Source organism: Macrobrachium rosenbergii, chromosome 5 (assembly GCF_040412425.1).
Source record: "Macrobrachium rosenbergii isolate ZJJX-2024 chromosome 5, ASM4041242v1, whole genome shotgun sequence".
NCBI lineage: Eukaryota > Metazoa > Arthropoda > Malacostraca > Decapoda > Palaemonidae > Macrobrachium > Macrobrachium rosenbergii.
Genome location: NC_089745.1, coordinates 25,292,362 through 25,311,938, shown reverse-complemented (window position 1 = coordinate 25,311,938; position 19,577 = coordinate 25,292,362). Strand labels below are relative to the sequence as shown.

The following is a 19,577-nucleotide window of genomic DNA, read 5'->3' as shown; positions in this document are numbered from 1 at the left end:
TAAGTGCTCCTCTAATTCCACAGCGACTGTCGGACCTGCGGATGTAATAACCGCTCCGTAGGCATGCTTGTCCTTCCTGAATCCTCAATCTCAAAAAACATTGTCCTTCCCGGAATGAAGTAGAGAACCAATACTATGTCGTTCATTTTCGGCCAGAGAAGCAGTCTTTCTGCTATGACTTAGTTTCTGACCAGATGTTTGCATCGTACAAATTCTTCCATGTAGCCAAGAGTTACACTTTCGGGGATAAACCTACTACGAATCTTTGATGATTCTTCCACCACCCTAATACCTCTACAAGGTTTACCGGGCATAGTGTTGACCATTCTATGGTGTATTGTAATTCAGTGTCACACCACTTGTCATAGCTATTTGTTTTGCACTATGAGACAGACAGAAAAAACAACAAAACCTGAATATAGGTTTAAAATTAAATTTGTTAACTCGTCGTTTCAGCATCCCTCTTGCAGCACCTGGCGACAATGATGATCCTGTACTTACTTAAAAGTTTAATGAAAATTTGATGCAAGTTGCAATCAGTTATGCCAAGACCGCACTGTAAGTGTGCCTGATTTTTCAGACAAATTCTCCAGTGAGGCCATGTATCATGACAAAGAAAGCCATTACCACATAAGAAGCTTTCTTAAGGGCTAAAATTCTTTGAGAAAAGTCAAGAAGTACCTATTTGTCTACTGACAGGAAAGCTGCAAATTGCAAAAGTTTATCATCATCCCCAGATAAAGAATGGACTGAGGAGGAGTCAGGGAAGTCTACTGAAAATCATAATGCGCAGAGACTGAGCCATGTGGAGCAACAGATCCTTGAACTTTGGAATACTGTGGACTGAGCTAGCCAAGTTGAAGCAGTCGACTAAGTAAAAAAGAATTCTTGCTCCTAAAAGAGAACATCATCTGCCTATGGGGAACAAATTCCTTGTGAATACTTGAGGCACTGTACATGCTGAAACAAAGTGCCTTGAACACCAATACTTTCCCTGCAAATACACACTGAAGGAACTTGTGTGACTGAGGAGCTATTCTTAGGAGGAAAATGCATCCTGCATGTCCACTAAAACATTCAATTGTTCTTTTGGAAAGTCACTAAAACCACGCTGGAAAAAAATAAAAAAGAATGGGGACAGGTGCCTAAAGTTGTACTAATCTCAATATATCCAACACTGGGTGCCAATCTCCAGTCACTTATGACGCTGGGAAAAAGTCGGAGGTAAAATCCTGGTGAATTACCGACACCTGCTCTGCTGCATTCATCTCTAATTACAACCTCCTACTGAAGAATGAGATACTTCTGCTTGGAGATGATATGAAGGAACTTCTATAATAGACTAAGCCAGTGGGGGGGGAAACCCAAAAGGAATCATCTCCCTCCTTCAGTACCTCCACTACTTTAAGGTTCTGCTCTTAAGTCTCTCCAAGTATGCCAGAAAGCTTGCCACTGGCCTCCTACCAGAACCTGAGGGCTGAATGGATCCATGAAAGGTATAAAAAACCTGAGAGAAAGAGGTATGACTTTTACCAATATATCTTCCCTTATTGCCTTAAAAAGAAGGATTAAGTGCTAGTAAGGCATCTGTATCATAAAGGGTGGCTGTTTGCAAATTCAGAAAAAAACTAGGAAGGCCACAGCTGGCAGACTTAAAATAAGCTTTGTGTGCCAGAGTACAAAAACTTATGAAACCAGTCTAATTGAAGGAGAGGCCTTGGGTTCTTCAAACACTTACTGGGCGGCAAAATACTCAAAGATAACAGAGACCTATTCTCTCCATGGCCTCTTTCCCCCATTAAATGAGGATAAAGTAAAATGCAATGCTCCAACAAACACCAATAAACCAAAAGAGATTCCTCTGATTCAAATTCTTCTTCTGCCAGAGGAGGAGTTGGGGCAACAGCAGACAACAGCAGCATAATATGCAGAACCCACGACTCGATGAAAGGGAGACTGAGGGAAATACAGTCTAAAGCACTTCAACTAAGTCAGCTGAGCAAAAGAAAATGCAGCGGCACAAGGAGTCAAAGAAAATGGGAAAGGTTGGAAGGAGGGGTAAAAGGAGTAATAATCAACAACCCCACCTCATCCAGAAGGGACTCAACAGACTTGAGAGCATTCCCATACATCCTTAGAATAGTATCTGGCTTGGAAACATCAGAAGATATTGTAATCATGGTAGGATTGGAAAGAGAAACAGTAATAGAGGTACAAGGAAGAGATTCGCCAATAGCCGAAGAAATGGCATGTAAAAAATTAACGGCATGTACAGAATAAACATGTGAATTCTGAACCAGAAAGAGGAATAGCAGACAAAGATTCTGAATGAGCAGTAGATGTAGAAGAAATTGGCTTACCAACAGACTGATACAGCATAAGATAAGAATAAGTACAATTCACTACAGACACATTACTATTAATACTAACACTGTCTATACCCATATAATTAGTCCTATTGATGCTAACAACCTCATACTAGATGCCGATGATGGTAGAAATCTAATACCAACACATTACACAAGACTAGAGCATGAAAAGTGAGAGGCAGGTGATGGAGGGCACAGAACCCCCAAACCTGGTTCTCTGGCAGCAGACTCTTCCGACTGTTGCTGGGAAACTCTGGGCTCAGGTTACAGACGGGCAAGGGCACCGACATCTCACCTCTTACATGGAACGCAAAAATGATTGCACATGTGGGAGGACCCAGAATGGTCCCGTTAACATAAATTCAAATAAACCTTTTACTGACTAAAATCAGGTTATGTCCTGTTCTAATATCTCAAAATGTTTTTCCTAAACCAAAAGGGGAGTGGAAGGTGGAGCTAAAGAGGAAGTCTCAGCACTAGCTAAATCATTAGCAGGGGAAAAGCCAAAGACTGAGTAAGGATAACTATAGATGAAGGACCTGGAGAAGGGAGAGAAATGACAGGTTTATGACCTGACCTAACTACAGTATTTGCTTTTGCAATCTATCTGCTTCCCTTCTCTTCCTAAACTAACAAACTTAAGCAGTTTCCTTCAAAAATCCCTACATTCCTCAAATCTATTCTCAAGATCACACTTTATAACCCTGCAGCCAGCACAAACAGTGTGTCTATTTACCTCAAAAAAACAAATGTACATGGACAGTGCCGTGAAAGCAGCAACCTGCCAAACCATGAAATACCAATGCAATGACAGCAAGGAGAATTCTGACAGGAGCTAAAATATTTGAAACAAATGGTGGAGAATAGATGTACTAGACAGTCATCTGAGCAGCATTCGATCTTTTTCTTTTGTTTGAATGCCGACTCACCTATTGGCGAGGATATAAACTATCTTTAACAGTAAGTAAGGTTCATCCCAAATAATAAAAAAATCTAAAAACTCTGGGTACTCACCAATTGCTGCCTCCTTTATGCTCTGGTGGTCTGGCCATGGCAATGACAAAGATGACAAATGTGATAATGTAGAGTGCCTATGTTAAAGAAGGCTTTTGAGCCATTGACCTTCAGACAAAACATCAAAAGGGTCATCAGGGTCATTCTCGGAGCTTGGGCAAAGCATCAGAGGCCCCAAGAAAGAAGATGGCAACAGCTGTATGATGTCAAAAATGACAAAGTCAAAGGATGAGGATTGTCAACAGTGGACACATTTTCCTTTTCCTTCTTCCTCTTCTGGACGAACAGCAGAATTAGTACTTGTTTCCTTTGCCTTTTGAGATCATCATGCACCTGTTGCAGTGGTATCACTGCCTCAGATATCATGCCAGTGACCTGGATGCTCCGTTCCATGGAAGAATCACAATCCTTTATTCTTTATTTAGCCATCTAAATTATGCTTATCACTTTGCTCATCTTCTCACTGTCTATTCCAGAGGTTTATGTTCTCTTCCTAATTCATCTTCCTCCTCCAAGGTCGACAACTTGATAAAGTCTTTCAGCTCCTCATTTGTCAGCTTGACATCCTATTCAAGATACTCATCAACACTGTCAACAAATATGCCCCCCACCCAAGTTCTTTATTGGAGGGTGAGTAGAGCTTGCAGCTAGCATGCTGTTGGCCCAGCGTTCGACTCTACCAGCGACCAATGAAGAATTAGAGGAATTTATTTCTGGTGATAGAAATTAATTTCTCGTCATAATGTGGTTCGGATTCCACAATAAGCTGTAGGTCCTGTTGCTAGGTAACCAGTAGTTCTTAGCCCCGTAAAATAAATCTAATCATTCAGGCCAGCCCTAGGAGAGCTGTTAACCAGCTCAGTGGTCTGGTTAAACTAAGATATACTTAACTTATTCCATTGCCCCGAATTTTCCTTGCCAAATTGATGATCCTCAGCACTTCACCATCAAAAACCACAAAGCCCTCGAAGTCATTCACTGCAGGCATTTGACGTTTCTGATTTTAATTCATCCACTGCTCCCTAGATAAACATTCCTGAAATTGCCAATGCTTTCCAGCAGTCAATAATGTTCATGTTAGGGGAAGCAACGATAGCTGTGTAGATCATATAGACCTGATGAAGTGTAAATGGCCTTGACACAGCAAATGCTGCTGTGGTCCTGAGGCTGGAGATGTGCAGTTGTGCTGCAAGGCAAAATCAAGACATGCACAACTTGGTCTTCGATGGCTATAGATCAAGAATGGCCAGAAGCATTGTCAATTATTAAGAGGACTTTGAAAGGCAGGCCTTCCTTCTCTAAACAACTCTTGTCTTTGAGGATAAAGCATTCATGAAACCAGTGTAAACAGCACTGCAGTGATACATACCTTGCTGTTGTGTTGCTAGTAAATGGAATGAAACCTATTGTTCTTACTCTTCAGTGCAGGGATTTTTTGCTTGGTACATGACACCAGGCTTTATCATATGGCCAGCTGCACTGCCACATAATACCCGTTACCTGTCATTCCATGCTTTAAAGCCTGCTTTGTCACAACTGAACACCTGCCTGGAATTGTAGCTTCCATCAATGAGTTTCTTAAACACAATGGGAAACCTGATTCGTCGGCAGATTCCGCTTCTGTAATTTTTATATTTTTCAGGTTAAACTAGTGCCTGAATCTATTTAGCCATCCTTTACTAGCTGTAAATGGTTTGGTTCCCTCTTTAATATCAGCCTTACTGCTGTCATGCTTATACAAAGTCTTCTGCTGTAGAATGTTTCCAGCATTTAAGACCCTCCCCGTCATGTTCTCTATCCACACACCAAGTGATTTTTCAGTGTTAACCAACAATTCATCCTACACTGTGAAGCTCACTTTTGTATTTAAAGGCACAGTGGCAAACTTTTCACAAATGCTTTTCCTGTGTTTTAAGAATGTATGAATCAATAATTAGTTCTTCAATTTCCTAATGATCTCATCTAAAGGTTTTGTCAATTTCAATCATATCTAACACCTTCACGTTTTTTGCTGAGGCAGGCCCATCACTAGAAACATTTCTAGCACACTTTGGAGCCAATGCACAGGGTATTTGTAACAAAGAAACAATGGAGTGCACACACTGCCTGCGAGATATGCTGTGGGAAAAGGCAGCACACAGACTGAGTATGGAGCACTGTTGCGTGCTTGGGGAGACAAAGGATGATGCATGGTTAGATGCTGGGAAAAACAAAGGGTAATGCATGAGTATGGTACTACCATTGCCTGATGCTTTGTTTTGATCATGTTTTTACTTGTTCTTTAACAACGAACTGTTACAGAATGTCAAGTAAAATAAAAACTGCACAGATTCTGCTAAAGCTGTTAAGAGCGCTACAGACTAACAAAATATGCTAAGAATAATTTGTACCTGGCAGTGGGTCTAGAAGGCTAACGCAAGAGTGATCATGCTCCTGTCTATACAAAATATATCATGTCTGAGAAAATTTGAGACTGGTTGTATGAACAACATGAATGATAATTGTGGGCACAACATGATTGATGGAGCTGTGATTAAGCAAACAAAAATTATGACACAGAATACATGGTAATAATTCTAAAACCCTTTTGGCACAGAAATAACACTGCCAAACAAATGTGCATGTGCGTTTGAGGCATGATGTTATTCTTTCTCTGAATTAGTTTTATTTAAGAAATCTTTATGGACTATGCAGAGCTGACATACAGTATAGAAAAAAGGTGACCATACATTTTCAGAGGTTTACTCAATGGTGAAAAAGGATAGTTAAAAGAATACAGTAAACCAAACTTTCTTCAACAATCTCTATAATAAAGGTTAAACAAAACTTTCACCTCAACTAATTTGTCCATTAACATTTCTGGATGCCTACCATGTTAGGAATCTCACCATTTCTGAATTCAGTTTTGTCCTCCATTTTATATCATGATAATTCACTAACAACCCTTGCAGCACCAACTTAAAGAAAAACTTGCATACAGAACTCCAAGGGGTATGCTGAATGAAAAAGCAAAGAATAAATACACTACCGCCCAGTGTCTAATGTAAACAAATGCAATAGTCCCAATACTCAAAATGCTCAGTCTAATAGAAATTTTAAATGAGCTCTTAAAGAAATGTATGACAATCAAATTTACTGAAAGTAAATTTACAACATAAATATACAATCTCTAATTCTACAACTGACTAAGATCACATTCATATCCACTGCAGTTCAAATGAAAAGTTAGTTGTTAGGTGATTTCCCTTTTGGGCCCTCTTACATTTATTGTCTGTTGGCTCTGTCCATATGGGTTTTCAGCTGAAGATTTAAAAAGGAAGAAAGAAATGAAGAAAAAAAGAAAGAAAAAGTGGAGATGAGAGGAACATGGACACTACTAACTAATTTTGAGAGATCCACAATTTTCTTAAATGTAAAAAATTAAAGTTGGACTGTGCTCTTTTGATATCCACATCCAAAACCATATCAATAAGTAGGAGGCTCATTAATTGCTTTAAGACATCAAATGAGTGGCGCAGTGTAATAAGGTGCCAGCGGCAAAAAATGATAAAAAATGATAAAACGTTTAAAGTTTGCCAACTTAAAACGGCATAAAGAAAAACCAAATTTCTATGGATCATTCATTTTAAAAATTACATCTATGCAAAAATCATTATAGTAGTGCAAAGGGAAGACAAAAAGTGAGAACAAGTTTTGCATGGATTTTCGAACCTTTGCCAGTAACATAAAAAAAGTGTGTGTACAGGATAGTGCTGTAAAAACCAAAATTGGACTTTAAAAATGACATCTGAGTGCAAAGGGAAGACAAAAACAAGCTCATTAAAAACTTTTACCAAAATTATAAACTTTCCAGCAAACTCAGTAATTTATAAATACTGTAATTCATCCCCTGAATGTCTAATTTTTTCCCTTTCTGCAATACAGCACCCTTGTGTAAGTGGTGCTAGTATTTCAAAAATACCAAATTTCAATCATCTTTAACCTTCATGTATAGTTAACTTTTTTAGCTCTCTTACATAAGTTACACAAAATTCATTTTATATCATTAACACCACCAGCGGGCATAATGATTCTAACATTTCTTGGCTCCTTGAAGCTAGTAATTTTACCTTATAAGTTTTCCAAAGAAAATTTATAACCTTGCCATTCAAAACATAATGACTGATTGTTAATCATTCAACTACCAATCTTTAAAAAGCCATCATGAACTGCATTTCAATATGGGTAGAATGTCCAATAGCTGGATTTGGCAGCTTAAACTGGAGTACTATTTTAGTATTTCAACTATCAAAATCATCAAATAATTAAAGATGTTTGCTTAATTTTCATAATGAAATTAATGACTGCCAAATGATACAAGGTGAGTGGGTGAGTGAGTGAGGATGGAGAATAAAGGTGAGCTATCAGCAGCATCTCTTTTGTATTATGTATATGTAAAATATATCTTTGTAAAATTACCTCAATACTATCATAAACATTCTCTCCACAAAAATGGCACCTACTCCTAAACTTCATCTGACTTTATTCAAAGGAAATCTTACATTAAATATAAACAGAACATAAAAACAATACAGTCAACCCGCCCGGATTCGCGAGGCTCACAATTCGAGGACTCAGCGATTCGTGGATTTTCTGTGGAACCTACCTACAAATTATTCTGGGTAAAACTCACCTATTCGCAGACTTTTTCATTGACCAATATTATGTAATTTCATATTATTTTCGTGACCAAATACTGTATTGTACCTACATATAAATTTTATGATAAAATATTCTAATGATTTACAGTATTAATTTTCAAATATTAATATTAAGTTTAATACGATTAAATAATAACATTAATAAAAATAATAATTCATTCTCTCTCTCTCTCTCTCTCTCTTACTGAGATGAAATTATTTTTATGCATACGTAATATGTATGTTTATTTGTTTTGTATGATAAATAAATGTTTTACTAATTTTCAAATATTAATGTTAATGTAAACAGCAAAATAACAATTCTTAAAGAAAATATAGTGAATTATTACGCCAGGTTAGGTTCCAGAACCCCTCGCACAAGGCGAAGATTCATGTAAGTTTGGTACGGTCCCTAAAAAATGCTAACACGTTCAGTAAATGCTTATTTCTAGAGTTTAAACCCTAAATATGACAAAATCATGCTCTCAAAGCATTTCAATTTCATTTAAAAGTTACCATACTGTAATTCATATTTCATTACAATACAGAGAGAGAGAGAGAGAGAGAGAGAGAGAGAGAGAGAGAGAGAGAGAGAGAGAGAGAGAGAGAGAGAGAGGTTGTCCTTACGTTAAGAGAGTGAAATTAATTATGAATTATTATGGTGAAAGAGAGAATAACACAAGATTGAGAGAGAGAGAGAGAGAGAGAGAGATATGGGGGTTGTCCTCACATTAAATATCGAGTTAAATTATTTATGAACCATTACGGAGACAGAGAGAATAATATGAGAGAGAGAGAGAGAGAGAGAGAGAGAGAGAGAGAGAGAGAGAGAGAGAGAGAGAGAGAGAGAGAGAGAGAGAGAGAGAGAGAGAGAGAGAGAGAGAAATTTTTCAGTACATAAACTGACAATCTGTGGGCAATATTTTGCATCATATGTCAAGTTAATTGACAATTAACTCTCCCTCCTTGCTTGAAGTTGACAAGGAAAGATTGGGAAAATCCTGGGTGATATGTATTTGTTTAAAATTTTATATAATTTACTATACAAATGCGAGATGTCACTATAGCATGGAAAATATGAAAAAATTATTAACAAAGTAACTCAAGTTTATCTACACATAAAAATCTCTCTCTTATCTCAAAGAGAGAGAGAGAGAGAGAGAGAGAGAGAGAGAGAGAGAGAGAGAGAGAGAGAGAGAGAGAGAGAGAGAGAGAGAGAGAAACAAAAATATAATTCATATATCAAAGCAAATACGTATTAGAGTAGAGAGAGAGAGAGATGTTTACATCACAGCTGTTTTGTTATTTTGATTGATGTTACAGTATTGCAACTAAAGTATGCTAGTATCATACAGTATTTATGTACAAAAATAAAAACAATACAAATTTTACATATAAAAGCATGAAACTTATTAATTACTTCAAAAATTAAACATAACCACTTCTGCAGGGTTTCTCATGGATTCTGCAAATGTCGCATGTCTGGAAAAATTGCGTATGCCAATTAGTTAGGTTCTAATGAAAAGTTTCTGTGTCTGTGAATTCGCACAACTCGAATCGTTTAAGATCAAGATATTACTGTAATAAATTATGTAAAACTTTAAGGAATTCATATTAATTCCCAATCTTTTCCTGAAAGCTCTGGAACCAGGGGGGAGGGTGTAACCTCTCAAATATGCCAAATAACTTAACAGCAAGGGTGGAAAATGTTGCCACTGGTTGGTCAAACAAATGTTGCCATTTGGTGCTCTCTCTCTCTCTCTCTCTCTCTCTCTCTCTCTCTCTCTCTCTCTCGCCAAAGTAGAATGTGAGAAATGGATAGATAGATAGATAAATTGATAGAAAGTACATAATATATACTGTATTACTGACATTTTTAATTGTTTAATGATGTAAGCAACATAGTTCAGCACTCTCTCTCTCTCTCATCTAATCTAAATTATGTTCTTTGTATTTCATATCTCTCTCTCACTGAGATAGATTTTTAAGCATATCTAACATATGTTTATCTGTTTTGTATACTGTAGTTTTATAGATAAATGTGACATTACTTTGTTATTAATTTTTTTCATATTTTCCATGCTATAATTACAACTTTTTGCATTTGTACAGTAAATTATTAAAAATTTTAAACAACTACATATCATTCCCAGTCTTTTCCCCAGTCTTTTCTCGGATTCTTCAGAGTGAGGGGAAGCTGCAAGTACCTGTCAATTAACTTGACACATTGACATACTGACCACAAAGGGAGCATTGCCCACAGATGGCCATGGATATTGAAAAATCTCTCTCTCTCTCTCTTTCCCTTTCTTTTTCCTTCATAAGTCATGAATTTCCATCTTTTGATATCTAATGTAAGAAAAACTTCTCCCTCTCTCTTTCCAAAGTTATTCCCTCTTTCTTTGTTATAATATGTAAGAACAAACACCCTCTCTCTCTCTCTCTCATGCCAAAGGATACTCAGAATGTGAGAGATGGACAGATAGATAGATAGAAAGGGAGAGTGGTTGATAGAAAGATATACTCTCTCTCTCTCTCTCTCTGTTATTGGCTGAAAGGGTTAGAAGTACATATACTGTATATATTTTTAAGGGTAAAATGTTTCAGATGACTTTGAAATGATAATAATATCATTTCAAATATTAATAGAGTAATAGGATAATAGTTTAAGGTATATTTGATGTAGGATGCTAGTTTAAGGTAAACCTTTGGTATTTGAACTTTCAAGACAGGCAGTTATAAGTGTTTTTAGAGGGGATGTTAACTATTCACGGGGTTGTGGTACGCATTCCCCCTGCCAATACGAGGGGTTGACTGTTAACAGAACCATCATCAACTACATACCTTAAATAACTGAGATATTTCCTGAGATGAAAGATCCAAAGAAGATGCAGGGGATCCCATTACCAAAAATTTATCTCGCACTAATGCAGACGGAGCTAACTGTTCACTGACAGTTACTCCAATATCAATCTGGTGACCAGGTTCTAAAATGCCAACAGAAGGTTTAACTCTGAACTTCTCAGGTGAAGTGGTTTTAATCTGTTAATGTAAAAATATGTAATAAATCTTGAGCCATTACCAAAAGAGCATGTGGTAAACTACATTAGTTTATCTAAAAATAGTCTTTAAAAAATACCAAAGCTGAAAGTAATTTGTATTTTTCCTAGTTATACAAACTGTACCTTTCTTAAATGGAATATTTCAGTGCATTGCACACTTCAGCTATAGACTAAACTAAAAAGCAAGAGACTATCAGGTAAGCCCAGGGCCTCCTGCGCAGACCTCTGTTGGCCTACCCCACCCATTGTAGGGTCTAACCCGATTGCAAAAGTATCACGATCCAAAAACAGTAGAATCAGAACAAAGAGGTGTGGCAGAGGTGGTTAGTCCTTATGAAAGCTATGGTTTGTATACCTAAGAAAAAGCAAATTACTTTTAAATTTGGTATTTGTTCCTATGAGGTTGAATTTCACAATTTTGTCCAAATATATTAATTTTAATGGAAGAGTTTATCCATTAAAACTTGCTTTTAATATCTTCATTGACTTTCCCTCATTTTCTTTTTTTAGTGGGATGGCATATATTTCAGTCTTCTATGTTTCTTTGTTGACTGGTTCATTTTCATTTTTATGTTTAGTAAAACCACTACCTTGAATGCTGTTCATTTTTATGTTTTGTAACAATGCCATTCATTTTATTGATATTCATAAATGACAAGTACTTTTCTGACTACTGAAATCTAACTGCATCTTCTATCAGTCTGAAAGACACTTCTTGTGATGACTAACTCGTTAACTTTTTCAGTTAACAGACTTTTGCAAGTCCTATCTGGCTTAAGCTAGAGTGATATTTAACTTTGTCCAGTCTGTAAAGCTAACATACATGTTACTCCATCCAGGTGTCATTGTGAAGCAAAATAGTTTTACCTTATTGTGATATAATCATAAAAAGCAAAACAATACACTGAAAATTACCAAAATTGATGAATTAATGCAGCATAACTGAATCAGCTGGATTTGTGTATACAAAAGAAATGCACGTCATGTCCAATATGTGAATTGAAAGAATGTATGGAGACTGGTGCTCCAATTTCCAAGTGAAAGGGTATGTTAAAAGAATTTCAAAATTTGCTGGTAGGTTTGTAGTTTGTCATGGATTAGTGCACTTTGCATATAGATGTATGGATGGAGAGGAGTCTGTCCCAGTGTTTTCCATGGGTGGTACAACTGGAATGCCACATTACAAGGTTACAGATCAATCGTGCTTGCTTTGGCATTCACTATGTCTAGCATGCTTACCAGATTATTCTGTTATGTATGAAAAAATTTTTTTATTGTTCTGGTTGCAGATATATCTAACAGGTAATGAAATCTTACAAGCTGAAGCCTATTGAGATATTTACAATACATGTGCAGTACTTAAAAATACATGTAAAAGTTCCATTAATGAAATGCATATAATGACATCTTTAAACTTACTTTGAAAGCCACTGCTGACTCCATTGGATTAGTTATTGTAATGTTGGCAGTTGCACCAATGCGGCAATTGTTGAACATCAGTTCTGCACTTGGCTCAATTTCTAGACAAAGGCCTGAAAGATACAGAATTATCAATGAAGTGAAAGTATGAACATGAGTCACAAAGTTTCTGCATTAGTCAAATTTTCTTTCATATAAATGGGATCAAGGCATCTCAAATATACAGTAAAAATACAGAGTGAACACTTACTGCCATTGCCTGAGAGAGTTCGTTTTGCTACAGGTTTAGATCTAAGAGGGGATGCAGGAGTTTCAGTACTTTCCTCTGCAAAGTGGACCTAAAAATAAAAAATCTCTAAAATTCTGTGACATATTTTAGTCTTAAGGCCCATTCATTTTTTGGACAGCTCTTTTAATCACATTCGCACAATCTCTTATGTGGCTTTTAAAAAATAAGTGGGTTAAGCTTCCTTAACATTGAATTTTTATAAAATGGAAGGTAAAACTTTATTAAACTTAGGTAAAACCTTTATGAAACGTGCTAACACAAAAAGTGAACTCTGAGTATGTGAAAAGCATATTGCAAATAGGCAACACAACGAGGAACACAAAGAAAGAAATAATTAATGAAATTAAAACAAAAAATGTCCAAGACTGGCATGATTATCTCACCATTTGAGAAATAAACTATGTAGTTTCTGACTCTAAACTTATCTCACCTTTCGTGAAGAATCAATATCTCCATTAACTACAGGTTCTGCAGATGCAACTTCTGGCTCAAACTCATATTCATAATCGTCTGTGCCACCCCATATTGTCAGAGCTTGATCTGAATTGACATAATCTTTAAGTGACTTCCTGTCTAAAAACTTGATCTTGTCTATTGCTTTGGGAGGAAGCCAATTCTTGATGATTTTCCACATTGCTGAAATAAATGTTTAAGTTGAAACAAAAAACGAATGAAACTAAAAATCTGTACATCAATAAAAATAGGGGATAACATTCTTCAAATTGTTTCAATACTGCTATACTGTACTGTACTGTCTTCAGTTAAGTCTTAACTACCTTTATTTTAGGAAATAAACTCATGCATTAGTTTGTCTGAGCCAAAGGTATACCATAAGTATTACCTAAATTATACACATGTGCACTGTCCCCAACACAGCACAATCTGCGTGCAACCGAGCCCACTATAATACATAGGTGGATACATATATAACGGACATATAAAAAACCTTCCATTTGGTTGGCAACATTGTGCGGGAGGAAGAACCTGATAGTTATTATTATTATTACTAAGATAGTTTAACCGTACCACTGAGCTGACTATCAGCTCTCACAGGGCTGGCCCGAAGGATTAGGATGAAATACCAGGCCTAGAATTGGGATCAAATAGGTCATTTGCATGATGATGAATGAATGAAAATGAAATTTAAAAGAAAAAACTCCATTATGAGCATGCTTTTACACTGAAACACATGTATACAATGAATATGTTTGCTCGTTTCCATACATACAAAAAAATTAAAGATTAAAAAGAATAAAATAAAATTTCAAAAAAATTAAAAATTAAAATTCAGAATAAATTACATAAATTTTTTTTTATTCATTAAATGTCCTAAGGTCTTTTGTATTTTCATTATTTACTTAATCTTATATTTTGCCTACTAAGTTACATTTCCTCATCAATGTTAAAATTGGGATGACTGAAAATGTATAAGATTCAGAACCTGATAGTAGTGCCGTTAACAGTTCATATGGCACAGTAACAAAGGGGTACTGTAGGGGGATAAACTGGGGTAATTGTGTTTGAGGGGATAGCTAGGAGAGTAGAATGGGGAGGGCTGGAAAGCAATCTTCTGCATGGGAGCCTTCACAACTGTTACTGGCTCCTACGTAACATCATATGCAATGTCAACTTGTTTATCTCCTTTGAGTTGCTGACAGAACTGCTGCATGCCTATGTCAAGGAAGTTTCATTCTCTCATTGGGTGCTTATGAAAACCTCCAACACAATTCTACAAAACACCTTAAGGCTAGTTCACCACTTCCAGAGAGAGAGAGAGAGAGAGAGAGAGAGAGAGAGAGAGAGAGAGAGAGAGAGAGAGAGAGAGAGAGAGAGAGAGAGAGAGAGAGAGAGGTACTCCTTATCAGCTTTTGCTTGTGTGTATGAGAGAGAGAGAGAGAGAGAGAGAGAGAGAGAGAGAGAGAGAGAGAGAGAGAGAGAGAGAGAGAGAGAGAGAGAGAGAGAGAGAGAGAGAGAGGTAAGGTGAATATATGTGTGTGTGTGTGTGTGAGCAGATTTAGCTTCTTGGCTACTCAGCTACCCAAAAGTCTTTTCTCTTCTCACTCCCCTCCATCTACCCTGCCTCCAGTGGATAACTCTAACAGTGACAATTAATTTATTTGTGCTAAAATCTGCAAAATAAAAAAATGAAAACTAAAAACAAAATTATGGGTAAATATAAGAAATTAATGTATTTCCTGGTCTCAAAGCCACTCCAACCTTGAAGATGCACCCCACTCTTGACCTACAAAATGTTGAAAACAAAATATAAACATAAAAATAAGGTGCGACACTCACAAGTTAACTGCTTTCTTTCCATTGGTGAGCTCAACACATTTGATTGTCTCAGTGCACCGAAGAAGTGTGACTTCAGCTGGTAAAACACACAGTATTCATTACTCTATTTTCTGCATCATTTTTATTTCAAAAATACTTTGTTATACTTTGTTTTATATTTTTTTCAAGTTTATTGATTTAAATATTAAATACAATTTTCTGAAGCTGACATACCAGGAAACTGAAAAAATGTTCTCACCCATAGTGTCTCAGTGTGTGTGTGCATGTGGTTATGTACATGTATGAGTGTATAAACGCATACATGTATGAAACGCTGAGATACTACAGTATGCATTAGTTGTGTGTCTGCTTGCCTTTCTCTTCTCTCTCTGGATATCCTTAAAGCAAAGATTTTTCAGGTCTGGCCCATGTAATCAGTTTCAGCAATGCTTAGGTATGAGAGAGAGAGAGAGAGAGAGAGAGAGAGAGAGAGAGAGAGAGAGAGAGAGAGAGAGAGAGAGAGAGAGAGAGAGAGAGAGAGAGAGAGAGAGAGAGAGAGAGAGAGAGAGAGAGAGAGAGAGAGAGAGAGAATTTCAATTTTAAATTTTTTTATACATTTACATACAGTATGTTCAGTCCGGTTAGCCTCAGTAGTTTTTATTTGATTTAAGGTTCAAGTTAGCCATAATCCTGCATTTGGCTACAATATAGGCCAAGCCACCACCAGGTCATGGTTAAAGTTTCATGGGCCACAGCATTATACTGACACCACTGAAAGTTAGATCTATTTTCAGTGGCCTTGATTATACTATGTACAGAAAACTTGATTGTGCCGAAGAAACTTCAGTGAATTTTTTACTTGTTTATTTTTATAGTGAATCTTACCTGATAATGAACAATACAGTGAACCCCCCGTATTCGCGGGGGATGCGTCCCACACCCACCCACGAATAGGTCAAATCCGCAAATGCTTAAAACCCCTCTAAAAACACTTAGAACTGCCCATTTTGATAGCTTAAACCAAGAAAAACCATGTAAAAATGCTTATACCTGAGTATTTTAATAGTTTTATCACAAAAAGTGCATTTATTCATGAAAATTATATGAAAATACAGTAATTAGTGAATATTTCTCAGTGAAAAATACCGCGAATGAGCGAATTTTCCGTGAATGATGGCTAGATATGTTCCACAGAGAAACCCGCGAATGCGTGAGTCCGCAAACCATGAGAACGCGAATACGGGGGGTTTACTGTACAGTGGACCCCAGCTTATTTGTGGTTCAGCAATCGCAGATTCCAGTTATTCATGGAATTTTCTGTGGAAGGCATTTTTCAATAAATCGCTGAAAATTAGGTAATCCTCAGATTTTTTTGTTGAAAAATATTCACTGTTTACTGTATTTTCAGGTTATTTTTGTGACTAAATACATTTTTTATCATAAAAATATATTCAGTCACAAAAATAACATGAAAATAGGCTGTTATAAGCATTTTTAGAGGGGTCATTGGTGTTCCAGCTATTAAAATACACAGTTGTAAGCATTTTAAGAGGGGTTCCAATATATCGTGGATTTTCGATATTCGCAGGTGGTTGTGGTACCTAATCCTTGTGAATAAGGGGGTTCCAGTGTACTTATCCTATCATATCTTTTTTTTTCTTTTGCATTTTGATTTTCTGAAAGTGTATATCAGTGTTTGTGGACAGTAATGTACAGTGTATTCTGAGTTGTTATACAGTTCTCTTGAAAACCAGCTGAGAACTTAATTGTATTCAAAGAGCCAAGAGCATCATCTACACAGGGAAAGTCATCAGCCAAGTCATCTATTGAGTTGTGTTCCTGGAAAGTTGCCTAATCAGCCTTACCAATGTTCCATTTACGTAATCTCAAAGATGAGGATATGAAGCTACATTCATTACTACTGGAAAATGGTTGTTGGTAAATCTATCATTTAAAACTCTCCAATTAAAATCAATAAGGCAGTCATCACTGCATATAGATAAGTTAACTGCTGATAATGAGCCTGTTTGAACTTGAAAATGTGTAGACTTCCCCTTGTTGAGGATTCCCACATTTTCACTTTCTATGATGGAACAAAAGCAATTTCCTCCTTAATTGGTGCCAATGTCACCCCAAGGAGGGTTTTTACTATTCATCTCTCCCAGAATAACAGAGGGATGTGGTAGCTGCTGAATGAGGGATTTAAACTCAGCAATGCGGAAGATTTCACTAGGTGGTATATAGAGAGAGCATACCATATATTTTCTTTGCAAATGGATCTGTACACCTATCACTTGCAGTGTAGACTAGATTACTAATATGATTTTGTGTGGTGTCATTACAAATGTATAAAGTTACATCCCCATGACTTCCTACATTTATGTTATACAGTCAACCCCAGTATTCGTGGTAAGGGGAATGATAGGACATATACTCTCGTGAGCTGGGACATACACTATTGCCAATCATAGTCCCTTGCAAAGCTATAAATTCAGGAGACACTTCTGATATGAGCAGCCTTAGTTCTTCCCATTTAGCTCTTAATCCCTGACAGTTCCACCAGAGAAAATTAATGAGTTTTATTTAGATTCTGAGGCCATTAAGCTGGAGCCCCTTTTCAGAGATTTTACTTAATTACCTTGCTCCTGCTTTTTTCAGGAAGGAGACAGATTACTGATTCCTTTTTATTGTTGATGATGATGGTGCTACGTCCATGGAGGAAGAGCCTGCCACACATGGCAAGGTCTCCCTAGTGTCATGGGAACTGGGTACCTTTGAAGGCATCTTCATAGAAATTTCCAGCTCAGGAGCATCAGAGAAAGCTGGCGCTGCCTGAGGAGAGTCGGAGAGTCAGACAAAACTGGTGCTTCCTCTGAAGCATCAGGGGCAACAGTCACAGTTGGTGTAGACTCCAGAAGGACATTTACACCAGACATACATAATGAAGCCACCAAAGAGGCCAGAGTACCAGCTGGCACAGCCTCCAAAGAGGCTGACACCAGGTACAATAAGCGGAGCCTCTGAAGGGACCGACACACCAGGCATAGCAGGCGCAGCCTCCAGAGAGGTGGGAGTTCCACAGACAGGAGTGCCAGAAATCAATGGATCTGCCTCCGAAGAGGCAGGAGTGCCAGAAGTTACCGGTGCAGCCTCTAAAGAGGCAGGAGCACCAGAAATTACTGGCACAGCCTCAAAAGAGGCAGGAGCACCAGAAATTACCAGTGCAGCCTCCAAAGAGGCAGGAGTGCCAGAAATTACTGGCACAGTCTCCAAAGAGATGGGAGTATATGTCGTCATTGATTTTCTATTTACATTATGTCTGGTAACATTTTTATTTCTTCTTCGGTTGGCAGCAACACTGGAAAAGGATATTCCAGGTCTAACATGCTGATTCAATAAGCTTTCTTTTGGCTCTCTAAATGTTCACTTACCCTCCTTTATTACATACACCATACTCTGGTTCACATTTAACACACGTGGCAGGCTTGCCTTGTAGTGTCTTCCTACGAGACCCTAACATAAGTCCAAATTCTTTACAATGAAAGCACCTCCTCAGTCTTGGGATACATTGCTTAATATTTAAATTTGGAAGTGGAACTAAGGTTCCATTTATCTTCTTCATTCTTTCAATTCTTATCACATCTTGATCTTTTAATTCTTCTACTAGCTTCTCCTCTGAGTACATCATCAGCTTGGGGTGCATATATCATTCCCTTTGAGTAATTCCAAAAAGCATGTACTGCACAGTCTACTTTAAACATCCGAGATGCGATAATGCTTTTAACTTTTCACTTTCTTTTGCTGAGGCCAATTCAACTCTCAGTTTTCCTCGACCTTCAAATGATATCTTAGGCTCTCGGCCACAACACTTCACAACATCTCTGTACACATTAAAAATATCGCAATTAAAATCTTCCACATTAAAAGTAAATATTTATCATAAGAGGCCTCAAATATTCCTGGTCCTGTTTCACACACACATTTCTCTTCAATTCCCCTTTGCTCTGTGCTGAAGCATGGGTTCCAGTGTAATTACACAAGGAGGTTTCCTAGCCTTTTCCAAACAAAGGTTGTCAAAGGAAGTTGCAGTGGTCATCATCTACACCGAAACAGTATCATCAGGGGGACCAGGGGCACTTGAATCTTTAGTATTTCTACTAGTCATAAAGATCAAATAAAAATAAAAGGAAAAAGTAAACCTGAAAACCTTAAAAAGATATCAGCCCTTCATGGAGTTCATTCTTCCACCAATGGCACAAGTGAGAGCTGACTCGCCCTACCCTACCCTGCAGGGGATGGCACAACACAATTATGGTGGTCCAAGTGTAAGCCAAACCCGCTTCTTGACACTTAGAGTATTACAAGAACACAATCATCCCCATCCTAATCATATTATGGGCAAACCAGATAGAATGCCGAGAGTCCAATTCCCAGAACCAGATGCCCCCTGGAATCTTTGGCCCAGCCCTGC

At 37.3% G+C, this 19,577-nt stretch overlaps 1 protein-coding gene across 5 annotated transcripts in view; it reads right to left on the bottom strand.

Annotated features, from left to right (window-relative positions):
- The window catches only part of LOC136838613 (motile sperm domain-containing protein 2-like), a 108,585-nt gene that overhangs the window by 62,515 nt on the left and 26,493 nt on the right, over positions 1-19,577 (bottom strand). For all 5 annotated transcript variants that reach the window (XM_067103876.1, XM_067103879.1, XM_067103878.1 and 2 more), the window contains exons 5-8: positions 13,263-13,468; positions 12,794-12,881; positions 12,544-12,656; positions 10,907-11,104 (exon numbers count right to left, since the gene is read on the bottom strand). In XM_067103876.1, coding sequence (XP_066959977.1) covers positions 10,907-11,104; positions 12,544-12,656; positions 12,794-12,881; positions 13,263-13,468 — 605 coding nt within the window. The remainder of the gene's footprint in view (positions 1-10,906; positions 11,105-12,543; positions 12,657-12,793; positions 12,882-13,262; positions 13,469-19,577) is intronic.